This window comes from Chiloscyllium plagiosum, chromosome 25 (assembly GCF_004010195.1).
Source record: "Chiloscyllium plagiosum isolate BGI_BamShark_2017 chromosome 25, ASM401019v2, whole genome shotgun sequence".
NCBI lineage: Eukaryota > Metazoa > Chordata > Chondrichthyes > Orectolobiformes > Hemiscylliidae > Chiloscyllium > Chiloscyllium plagiosum.
In genome coordinates this window covers 9,970,210-9,982,514 of record NC_057734.1, presented here as the reverse complement: position 1 = coordinate 9,982,514, position 12,305 = coordinate 9,970,210, and the positions used below count along the sequence as shown (strand labels likewise).

The 12,305-nt window shown below is 41.6% G+C and overlaps 1 protein-coding gene across 2 annotated transcripts in view; it reads left to right on the top strand.

The window, feature by feature from the left end:
- LOC122562553 (seizure 6-like protein) overlaps positions 1 to 12,305 on the top strand; it is a 255,166-nt gene that overhangs the window by 127,527 nt on the left and 115,334 nt on the right. For both annotated transcript variants that reach the window (XM_043715477.1, XM_043715479.1), the window contains exon 3: positions 997 to 1,130. In XM_043715477.1, the coding sequence (XP_043571412.1) occupies positions 997 to 1,130 (134 nt within the window). The remainder of the gene's footprint in view (positions 1 to 996; positions 1,131 to 12,305) is intronic.

The following is a 12,305-nucleotide window of genomic DNA, read 5'->3' as shown; positions in this document are numbered from 1 at the left end:
CTGTCTTTCATAGAAACACAGAATGTAGCTGCAGGAATAGGCCATTCGGCCTTTCAAGCCTGTTTCACCATTCAATATGATCACGGCTGATCATGCAATTTCCGTTCCCCACCCTCACTTTCTCCCCATGCCCCTTGATCCCTTTAGCCACAAGGGCCATGTCCAGCTCTTGAATATGTCAAATGTGCTGGCCCCAACAGCTTTCTGTGGTAGAGAATTCTACAGGTTCACAACTCTCTGAGTGAAGAAATTCATTCTCATCTCAGTCCTGAATGGCTCACCTCTTATTCATAGATTGTGACCCATAGTTCTGGACTTCCCCAACATCAGAAACATTTTTCCCACATTCTAACCCGTCCAGTCCCATCAGCATTTTCTATGTTTCTGTGAGATTCCCCCTCATTTTTCTAAATTCCAGTGAGTACAAGCCCAATCGATCCAATCTATCTTCATATGTCAGTCCTGTCATCCCAGGAATCAGTTTGGTGAACGGGACTCCCTCTATAGCAAGAATGTCCTTCCTCAGACCAGGAGATCAAAACGACACACTACACTCAAGGTGTGGCCTCACCAAGGCCCTATATAACTGCAGCAAGACCTTAGAAGCAAATGGAGATTTTACAGTACAACTGCTTACAACCTCATATCTTCAACGTCGTTCTGGGACGTTGGGAGACTCATTGTCTGTTATAATTATAGTAAACTCAGAGGCTGCCATAATCCTCCACAGTGTGCCTTCTCCTTAATAAAGCAATGTAAAATTTCCTTTGATTTCTAACAAGCAATTCATACAGGCTTACTGTTGGGCAGGTTTCAGAAGAGATCACTAGAACACTACCCAACCTCCCAGCCCTTAATTTACTCTAAATTTAAAGATCCTAAAGTATCTTTAAAACCTCATGACTGTAACAATATAATGCTTTAATTCTTTTTAAATGAAGAAGTCAACAACAAGCCAATTTGAAATATATTTATTAAGTAATCTTCTGTTTCCAGTTCCATGCAGTGTAAGTTTCTCAGACTCAGAAGGGTACATAGACTCCACTGATTTTCTTCCACTATCTGCATATGGCTCTCTTCAGTGTACCTTCAACGTGACTGTCTTCAATGGATATGGAGTAGAACTCCAGGTAAGACTGCCTGTCCCTTGTTGTTTGATTCTCATTACATGGTTTACATCACAGATGTATCACAACTGCAAACTCTTTGTGCCACGCAAGTGCATCTAAAATCCAATTGACTGTTCTGGAGCTTTAATAAGATTTGGATTTTCATTCTTTGTGCTCAGAAAGACATCATTACTTGTGGTTGCTTAGCAACAGAGAAAGATGGTCTTTGGTAGAGGTACTTTTTTTTACATCTTTTTTACATTACATTAAATTACAGTGTGGAAACAGGCCCTTCGGCCTTTGGACTGTGGGAGGAAACCGGAGCACCCGGAGGAAACCCACGCAGGCACGGGGAGAACGTGCAAACTCCACACAGTCAGTCACCTGAGGCGGAGAATTGAACCCGGGTCTCTGGCGCTGTGAGGCAGCAGTGCTAACCACTGTGCCAGCATGCCGCCCAAATACTGTCATGCATTAAACTGAGCTGGAGAGACTCGATGGCTCCAAAGGTCCAGTTTGTGTTGAATTATGATTTTTCATCTCCTCAAGATCTCCCAAAGCACTTTGCACCCCATTGAACCATTACTGTAAAGGTGAGGCCTGGTGACCAACTTGAGCAATTCAAAAGCCAGCAGAAAACTGGCTCATATGTTTTTCCCAGAGCTCCCCCATGCTTCTTTAGGATAGCTTTAACATTTTCTTGAGGGCAGACGGGGTCTCCATATAAAGGCTCGTCCAAAAGATGGCACGGTACCTCTGTTAGTACCTCAGTTCTGAGTTGAAGTGTCAGCCTGGATAATGGTCTCAAATCTCATGGGATGGCTTGTGAACCGATGATCTTCTGACTGAGAAGTCGGGGATATCTTCCCAGTGGGGCCAGGAGTGCATCTGTCAATCATTTGGTGAACCAATTTCCCCACGCACCCCCATCCTCATACATACCCACCTCCTGATGATCTAATTGAAGGCACCCTTCCTCCCAACAACAGCAATCAACCAATCAGTTCTATTTTTTGGACTAAGTGCTTCCAGTGTACAATACCGGCACTGTGTTCAACCTGAGTACTTTATTGAAGTGAAGGTTTGGATATCGGTCTATCGGCTGTGTGCCTCATGGCAAAGGTCACATGACTAGGGCAGACCAGAACCGACGTTTGAGCATGTTGTATTCCACTCCCAACCACTAACTGGAGACAAAATAAATCCTCCACCATGGTTGGATGTTGGGAGGACTTCTTGCTGAAGATAAAGCCAAGCAAGTGGTTACATAGTAACATTGAAGGTAGACGCAGGATTGGGCCAGGATATTGCTGTAAATAACTCACAGGCTCTAAAAATATTCATTAGAGGTTACTAGCATTGTTTTGCGCAATTTTTATTTGTGGGTCCAGATATTGAAATGATGGTAAAACAGCAAGCATTTTATATTGCCTTTGACAATGCGAAACTGATAGCAACATCCAGCAACCACACATTTCTGCAGTGAAATGCAGAAATCCAGATATTCAAGAATTCTCCTCACCTCTGCAGGGAGTCGCTATTGCACTCTGCATGGAAAGAAATCACTAAATTGATGTTAAATTTGACTTTAATGCTATTAATCTTTCTGTTAAAAAACCTGTTGAATGATATGCAATTGATCTTTCAAAAGATACTAAGTCATAATTTGTGCTGAACAACTTCTCTGACTTTAGAAACTGAATTTTATGTTGGTGGAATATCAAATTGCTGTCTGTGAGAAATCTTCACATTGACTGGTAGTCAAGCGTTGGTCTAATTGAGCCATGTCAGGTCAAGGAGATGTTACCAGGTCCAGGAATGCAGTATTGAAGATGGAAATTCTGGGAGTCATATGACTTCAGAGATTCATCCAAAGTGAGTTGCCTACCCGATGCAAAATCCTAATTCTAGCACTATACATAAACCTTTTTAGTTGTTGACCAATTGAAATGAAATCTTGAAGAATCAAGTCTTCAACAGACGATTTTGAAAAAAACTGCAAAGGGGTAAGAAAAGAAAAAGCCCATCATTTTCCTCCAAGACAATTCGTAAATAATGTCCCAATTTGTTTCCTGTATGAACACTAATGGGATTTTCCAATCAGGAGCTGTAATGTGCAGTTTCATTATTAACTATGGATAATTACATTAGAGACATGTTAATGAATATTTTCCAACTACCTCAGCTGAAGTGTCACTGCTGAGGAAGGATGTTAATGGGAAGATCTCAACTGATAAATCTGCAGCATCTTTCATTTTGCTGACACTTACCTTTCTGCTGCACTTCTGACTCTGGTGCTGAGCTTTTGCCTTTGGTTAATTGTGACCCAATTATTATCTGCTGGAGTGCAGTGCTACAGGGTACATGCACAAGTGAGCAAAGTTGAAATTTGATTGATTCTGTCTGGTTGAATATCACCTTTTAAGTGTTTTCAATTGAAATACAAAGGGCTTCAGTGTCTTGCAAATTATTTGAAGGTCAAAACTTGGAAGCCGTGTGTTTCTGATTTTTAATACCAATTTTGCCAATGTTACAGACGATCTTTATGATTTTGTGAAGGAAGTTGTCATTCTGATGATGTGAATACACCCAAGAAATTAATGTCCCTATTTCCATTCACAGCTGCCGACCGACCAAGTCTGTATTTCCAGGACTTCCTGTTCTTATTTTGGATTTACAAAACCCAAAATTATATTGTAATCAAAAGGTAAAGTCACCATAGTCCTGCTGCCTCATTAGAGAGAGGTCACCACAGCTCAGGCAAGGGGTGAGCTTGAGGAGGGAAGTCCTTCATGGTAACCTCAGCCAGAGGCGAATTGTTGTGGAAAATACTGCTGGCATCACTCTGCATTGTGAACCAGCCATCCAAGCTAACTAACCCATATAATGTTACAATATTAGGAAAGGGAATGGTGAAAGTTGGGAATATTATTGGGGAGAATATTGCAAAGTAAAATGAGAAAGAAATATTTCCATATGTATAAACAGTTTATCATAATGATTAAATAATTCAAATTATTTTACACACTTGCTTTTCTGGACTCTAGACATTGATGTCATTCTCACTACTCTCATTTTCTTTTTATCTAATAAACTGAGCAAGGATACTATAGAAGGAACTTGTTGTGGATATTTTTGGTGTGACGGGGACCATATTCCATTAGGGAGGTGATTATGAACAGTAATCGTTTGATGGCATGGTATTGGCAAAGAGGATAATTTTGGACAGTACTACTATAATGGGGCCAGTATTGACGTGATTAAGACAGCATTGATCATGGAAATAGTATTAATAATGGAAGTGGAGTTACCCCCAGAGAGCTGGAGAAAGAAACAACATATTGGGGGAAGAAAAACGTCACCTAAAGACAAAAAAAAAGAACTGCAGATGCTGGAAATCTGAAACAAATATAGAAATAGCTGGAGAAACTCAGCAGGTCTGGCAGCATCTGTGCAGAGAAAGTAGAGTTAATGTTTTGAGACCATTGACTCTAAGGGCAAGGTGTGCAAGGTAATGAGTTAGAATGTATTGCCGTCTGATTTTAACCAGCTATTTTCTACAAGAGCCAGGAGCAGGTATAGAGTCAACACACACAAAAAAAATTCAGAACTTATTTATTTTATCATATTCGGTTTTGGGTTACAACCCACTGGCAGCTTGCATTTGGGGTAGTTTACTGAAACTAATTGAGTCTCAAAAATAAAGAGACACTTGTTTTGAACAAGATTTGGTTTATTATAAGTTAGCAATCAGGTACAAGTTACATTAATAAGAAAGACATTGTTACTAAAACATGCTGGGAGACATGGGGTAGAGGTGTTCATTTTACAAGGTCTTAAGATGTTCTGCCTTATCCCACTCTAGTCTGTCTAAAACCATCGGATTGGTTAGAGATTAATGCACCCAACATTAATCGTTTTAGAACTATTACTTTATACAACAGTTTTGATCTCCAGTTCCCTCAGCCTAGCGTTTTGAAAGCCCACTAATATCTTTGCTTTCACTGCCTTGTCTTAAACATTTCTTAACTGAGTAAAATATTTCTTGTTAAGATCAATCTTAAATGTACTGTTGAATAATTTAAAGTTATATAATTTGATTTTGCTGGTCTGAACTAATGAAGTAATGTTCTGGTTTCATCTTATTTGTACTAATTAATATTTTAAATACTTGCACCTTATCTTCTCACAGCTTTCCTGCAGCTGTTTTTGCCCATCAGGCAAGATTATCTGAATGCTGTAATAGGAAAATATGCTGGAAATCTGAAATCAAATATAAGGTGCAGTAAGGTTCTCAATGAGTAACTAAAGGTTTGGACAGATTGGGACTCTACATTTTGGAATTTAGAAGAATGAGAGATGATCTCATTGAGACATGTAAGATTCTCAAAGGGCTTGACAGGGTCAATGCTGAGCAGATGTTTCCCCTCATGGGAGAGTCCAGGGGGCCAGAGGGCATGGTTTCAGACTAAAGGGGTACCAATTTAAGACTGAGATGAGGAGGAATTTCTTCTCTCAGAGGGTTGTGAGTCTGTGGAGCTCCTTGCCACAGAGAGCTGTGGGGGCAGACTCCTTGTATACATTTATGACTGAGATAGGTTCTTGACCATTCGGGAAATCACGGGTTATGGGGAAAGGACAGGGAAGTAAATGTGAGGGGTGTCACATCGACCACGATCCATTCCGTAAGGCTTTCTTGGCGTCTTCCCTCACTTTCTCCCAGTTGTATATATGTGGCTTACATTTCCTTCAAGATTTAGTGGGTCAAGGGGTAACCTAACTGAGAAAGGAATTTGATACGGACATTACAGAGAAACGACTTTCTCTGGGGGGAGGGGGAGTTCTAGGGACAAAAGGGTCAGAATCCTCAAATTAGCACTCATCCATTCTAGAGTGAAATCAGGACATTATTATTCATACAAGAGAAAATTAAACTACCTGGTTCCCAAATGTCCTTTGGGGAAGGAAATCTGTGTGGCTTGTGTGTCACTCCAGACCCACAGCAATATTGTTAATTCTGAATGGCCTAGTACGTCATTCAGTCATATCCAATTGGCTCAGAAATGTCCAATTAATAGCACTGCAGGTATGGTATCAGTGTTAAATGGATTTAATTGGTCAAAGAAGGCAGCTCAACTCTTCCTCAAAGTTACTGAGAGACCAACAACCAATGCTCTAATCTAGACTCTGGTTTCCAGCATTTACAGTCATTGTTTTTACCAACAATCAATGCTGGCCTCACCAGCAAAGTTCACGTCCCATGATCAAATCTGAAAACAGGAAAACACTGAAAATATGGCATCTCTCCTCATCAAACAAGACTTTCATCTCAGGAAATAATCAAGTGAAACTTCTCTGAACTGCCTCCAAACAAGCTTATTCCAGTTCCTTACTCCCCAAAGCTCTGTGACTTCCAATATTAGGATTAATGTAGCTGCAATGGTTGTATTGAACCAGCATGCACTGACTTTAAGAAAGAGTTTAATTTTCTCTTGCATAAAAAATAATTTCCTGATTTCACTCCAGAATGGGTGAGTGCTAATTTGAGGATTCTGAACCTTTTGTCCCTGGAACTCCCCCAAGAGAAAATAGTTTCTCTGTAATGTCTGTGTTGAATTCCTTTCTCAGTTAGATTACCCCTTAGACCCACTAAATCTTGAAAGAAATATAAGCCACATATATACAACTGGGGGAAAGTGAGGGCTGCAGATGTTGGAGATTAGAGTTGAGAGTGAGGTGCTGGAAAAGCACAGCAGGTCAGGCAGCATCCAAGGACCAGGAGAATCGACATTACGGGCATAAGCCCTTCATCATCCTGATGAAGATGTTATGCCCGAAACGTAGATTCTCCTGGTCCTCGGATGCTACCTGACCTGCTGTGCTTTTCCAGCACCTCACTCTCAACATATATATACAACTGGTTATCGTCATTTAGCCCTTTGAGACTCTGGTGAATCTGCATCTTAGCCACCATTCAGATGCCCAGAAATGAAGGCAGTACTGAGTTCCAGATGGAAGCTGAGAAAGACTGTGCCACAGCTGAAGCATAGCTGCCTCTGCATTATGTTCCAGCCCAATTTTCTACACAGTTCATTTAGGCACCAGGAGGTACAAACACGGCCATGACTCATTGTGGCTTCAACCTCAGTTGTGACTAGGCACAAGAATGAATGAAGCTTGGCACTGGAAGGGGTAGAGGGGTATCAGAGACAGACACTGAGGTCATCCTCGCCACCTTTTCACGGCTTTGTTGTGTGTGACAGGACGAAAAATATCTTTCGACTGAAGGAGTAGTGAGGTAATCAATTGGAGCTTTAATTAGAGTCATAGAGATGTACAGCACGGAAACATACCCTTTGGTCCATCTTGTCCATGCCGACCAGATATCCTAAATTAATCTAGTTTCATTTTCCAGCACTTGGCCCTCATCCCTCTAAACCCTTCTAATTCAGCTGCCTTTAAATGTTGCAATTGTACCAGCCTCCTCCATCTCTTCTGGCAGCTCATTCCATACACGTACCATCCTCTGCGTGAAAAAGTTGCCCCTTAGGTCCTTTTTAAATCTTTCCCCTCTCACCCTAAACCTATGCCCTCTAATTCTGGACTCCCCCACCCCAGGGAAAAGACCTTGTCTATTTACCCTATCCACACCCCTCGTGATTTTGTAAACCTCAATAAGGTCACCCCACAGCCTCCGACACTCCAGGGAAATAGCCCCAGCCTATTTAGACTTTCCCTATAGCTCAAATCCTCCAACCCTGGCAACATCCTTGTAAATCTTTTCTGAACCCTTTCAAGTTTCACAACATCTTTCTGATAGGAGAGAGACCAGAATTGCACACAATATTCCAACAGTGGCCTAACCACTGTCCTATACAGCCACAACATGACCTCCCATCTCCTATACTCAATGCTCTGACCAATAAAGGAAAGCATACTAAACGCCTTCTTCACTATCCTATCCAGCTACGACTCGACTTTCAAGGAGCTATGAACCTGCACTCCAAGGTCTCTTTGTTCAGTAACACTCCACAGGATCTTGCCATTAAATGTATAAGTTCTGCTAAGATTTGCTTTCCCAAAATGCAGCACCTCACGTTTATCAAAATTAAACTCCATCTGCAACTCCTCAGCCCATTGGCCCATCTGATCAATATCCCACTGTACACTAAGGTAACCTTCTTCGTTGTCCACTACACCTCCAATTTTGCTGTCATCCTCAAATTTACTAACTGTACCTCCTATGTTCACATTCAAATCAATTCACAAAGGAAAACAAGGAACAATTTTCCTGCATATCAGCTAACAACAACACGTCAGAAGATTCTGTTTGAAGGATCAATGAATTTGGAGGAGACATTGATTTGTATTTTTACTTTATATAATCCCTACAATACAGAAGGAGACCATTCAGCCCACCAAGTCCACACCAAACTGTCCGAAAAGCATCTCACCCAATACTATCCCTGTAAACCCACAGTTCCCACAGCTAACCTGCACATTGCAGGGCAATTTAGTATGGCCAATCCATCTAACTTTGGACTGATATCTGTGGGAAGAAACTGGAGCACCCGGACGAGACCCACACAAACACAGGGAGTATGTGCAAGCTCCACATGGCCAATTGCCCAAGGCCTGAATCAAACCCAGGTTCCTGGCACTGTGAGGCAGAATGCTAAACACTATGTTGCACACTTATGGTTCTCCCATTTGATCATCAGTATGCGATGATAATGACAAGAAAAAACCTTAAAGGTTATTTATGCAATTTCTTTGAGTTCCTACTGAAGTTATGACAGATGTTACTTCAGTGTCAAAACCCTGGAATTCCCTTCCCAATGGCATTATGGGTGTAGCTACATGAAATGGACTGCAGTGGTTCAAGAAGGAAGCTCACTACCGTCTTTCTCATAGACAGTGAGGAATGGACAATAAACTCTGGCCCAGCCAGCAATACCCATGCCCCGTGAGTGAACAAAAGGAAAGCTCGGACTCTCCTCTTCACTTGGCCTGCACCAATACAACCCATAATTTCTTGGAACAGTTTCCAATGGAACGAAGGCTGAAGGGATTGATGTTGAGATCCACGGCCTTCCCTTTAGCACAGGAGCAACTGTGTCTACTCATTAGTAATGAGAATGCAAAAGAATCGGAGGGGAAGTGGGGAGAATTTAATTTTTATGCAGTGAGTTGTTGTGATCTGAAATGCATTTCCTGATGAGGCAGTGGGAGCAGTTTCACAATAACTTTAAAAGGAAATCAGACGAATATTTGAAAAGGAAGAATATACAGGGCTGTGGGGATAGGACAGGAAAATTGAATCAATTGGATAGCACTATCAAAGAGCCAGTATTAATATGATGGGCTGAATGGCCTTCTTTTGTGCTGTCCATTCAATGATTATCTGATAAAGAAAACCGACCAGTCTCCATATTACAACATCAACAACCCCAATCCAAAGGTGGACTTTTAACATTTATGTTTTGTGTAGAAATATCTGCTTGACTTCATCTGAGGGTGTAATATATAAGGGAACTCTACAAACTCAGGGATGTCTGAATCTGTCCAAGCCCTGTTTGGTTAATCCATCTTAACAAGGACAGTTACAAGGAAAGCTAATAATTCCTTTAGAAATGCAAATACGTGAAATAGAAGAAACCATAGAGCAGCCAGCATTTGAAAAAATAGGAAGCAAATAGGATTAACATTGATTTTTGTCATCCTGGCTGAACCCAGTTGACCTCTGTGAGACTGGTGAGAGTAATCAGCCCAGGGTGCTATTCCTTTTGACTTCAAAGAAACCCATATAATATCAATGGGAGCCTATTTGGCTCATCATCTCTCTATTAGGGCATTGAAGGTGCAATCTACTTAGTCCCCCTTTCCTGTTCCTTTCCTGCAGTCCTGTTTCTTTGCAATCTTTTCAAGGATTTACCCATTTCCTTCAAATAGTTCCTATTGAACCTAATCCTGCAGGAAAGAGTATGCCTGTGGACGAAGGCAGGATCAGTGTGACATGGCGATGACTCCCTTGGTGGAATGACCACTCAGCTGTGGGCTGTGCATGAAGAATGGCCACTTGTCCCTGCAGCAGACAGCTGCAGTATCTATCCAGCTGCTTCAGTGTGGAAGAGAAAAAAAACGTGTGCGTGAGTGTGTGTGCACCTATTTTTGTGCATGTGCATGCATGTGTGTACGCGCATATGTGTTGGTGTGTGTGCACGTGTATAACTGTATGTGTGCATGCATGTGTGTTTTTGTGTATGTGTATGCATATGTTTGTGTGTGTGTGTGCATAGGTGTATAATACATTATTCAACATCTAGAAACTAAAGATAATAGAACTGAAAACTACAGAGGCGTGGTCAAAATTCCCTTCCTTTTATGGATAAATCACAAGGTGATCTTATAAAATTCAGCCTTTCTTTTTCTTGAGTAGAGCTAAGAGTAACCATGCTTTCCTGAATTAAAGGAGAAATTCTCTGGAGTTAAAATGAAGATCGTCTCTGGGGCAGAGTTCACTTGCCAAAATGCTATAATTTACTTTCCTGTAAATATTCAATGCTGTGGTTTGAGCAGGAAAATCATTTTCTACTCTGCAGTACTCCCACCTTGACAGTGACATAAAAAAAGAAGGAAATAAGCACAAAAGGGAGAGCACAGCAACAAAAAAAGAACTTGCCTCAGATTCTGTTGTGATGACATTTTGAATTTGACCCTCAGTGTGCCCTGACACCACAGTCTGTCAAATTGCCCTTGTAAATCTTCCAGCTTTCAAAAGGTGTTATCAGAGAGTGAAACTGGCAATTTCAAAGAGATTCAGCAGCCTATTGGTGAGGTTTAACAGCACAGCAGATAGGCATGACTGAGCTGATCCTTCAGAGACAGCCAAATTGTAGACATTTACTCAACAACTAATGTCTGTAGTTTCATGATTCAATAATTGTTGGGTTTTCTTTTAATTTATTCAAGGAATGCAGAGATCACTAACTGCACCAGCATTCGTCACTCCTTGCTAGTTACCCTTTAGAAAGTAGTGGTGAACTACCTTCTTGGATCACCACAGTGCTGTGGGCAGACTCTCAATGCCATTAGAGAGCAAGTTCCAGGAAATTGACCCAGCGTCGGTGAAGGAACGGCGAATTTATTTCCAGGTCAGGATGGTGAGTGGCTTGGAGGGGGACTTGTAAGTGGTGGTGTTCCCCATGTCTATGCCCTTATCTTTCTAGATGATGGTGGTTGTTGGTTTGAAAAGTGCTTCCTAAAGAGCCTTAGTGACTTTCTGCTGTGCATCTGTACACACTACTGCTACTGAGTATCAGAGGTGGAGGGAGTGAATGTTTAGAATGGGGTGCCAAGCTTTGTCCTGGATGGTGGCAAGCTTCTCGAATATTGTTGCAGCTGCACTCATCCAGGCAAGTGGGGAGTACACATAGTTCTGGGATAATACGTGTTTCAGCACAGCGATTTGGCTATAACATCACTGAGGAATTAGGGAATGCTATTGTCAAGAACGCTTACCCCCTTTGTCAACTGCGCAATTCCAGCGGGAAGGGTTTGCGCACTTCATTCTGCGCATGCACCGATGTCCACGCTGAAATCTCTGCATGTGCGTGGTGTCAGCACCGGTTTTGTGCGTGTTTGTGTGTGTGCGCACATGTGTCAGCTGCTGACAGAGCAGCTTTCTTTGAGAGGGAACTGTACAGAGAGCAGCGTTCCTTAATTTTTTTAAATGGAGTGTGTTAAATTTACTTCTGTTTTGTTAGTAAATATGATTTAATCCTTCATTCAGGCTGTGATTTACTTTGCATTATGTTTTTAGGTGATTTTTGAGCAATCATGACTAATATTATTTGCAGTTCTGCCTCTAACCCCACTTTTCCCACATGCTCCATTATTTATATAAAGCGATTTTCTATTAAACGAGGTTTGACTAGAACTCTGGCATTACAGGAGAACTATCTCTTTTCTATCACACTCCTGACTTATCGGAAGGATGTTGTGAAACTTGGAGGGGTTCACAAAAGATTTACAAGGATATTGCCAGGGTTGGAAGGTTTGAGCTTTCGGGAGAGGCTGAATAGGCTGGGGCTGTTTTCCCTGGAGCATCGGAGGCTGAGGGGTGACCTTATAGAGGTTTACAAAATCATGAGGGGCATGGATAGGGTAAATAGACAAAATCTTTTCCCTGGGTGG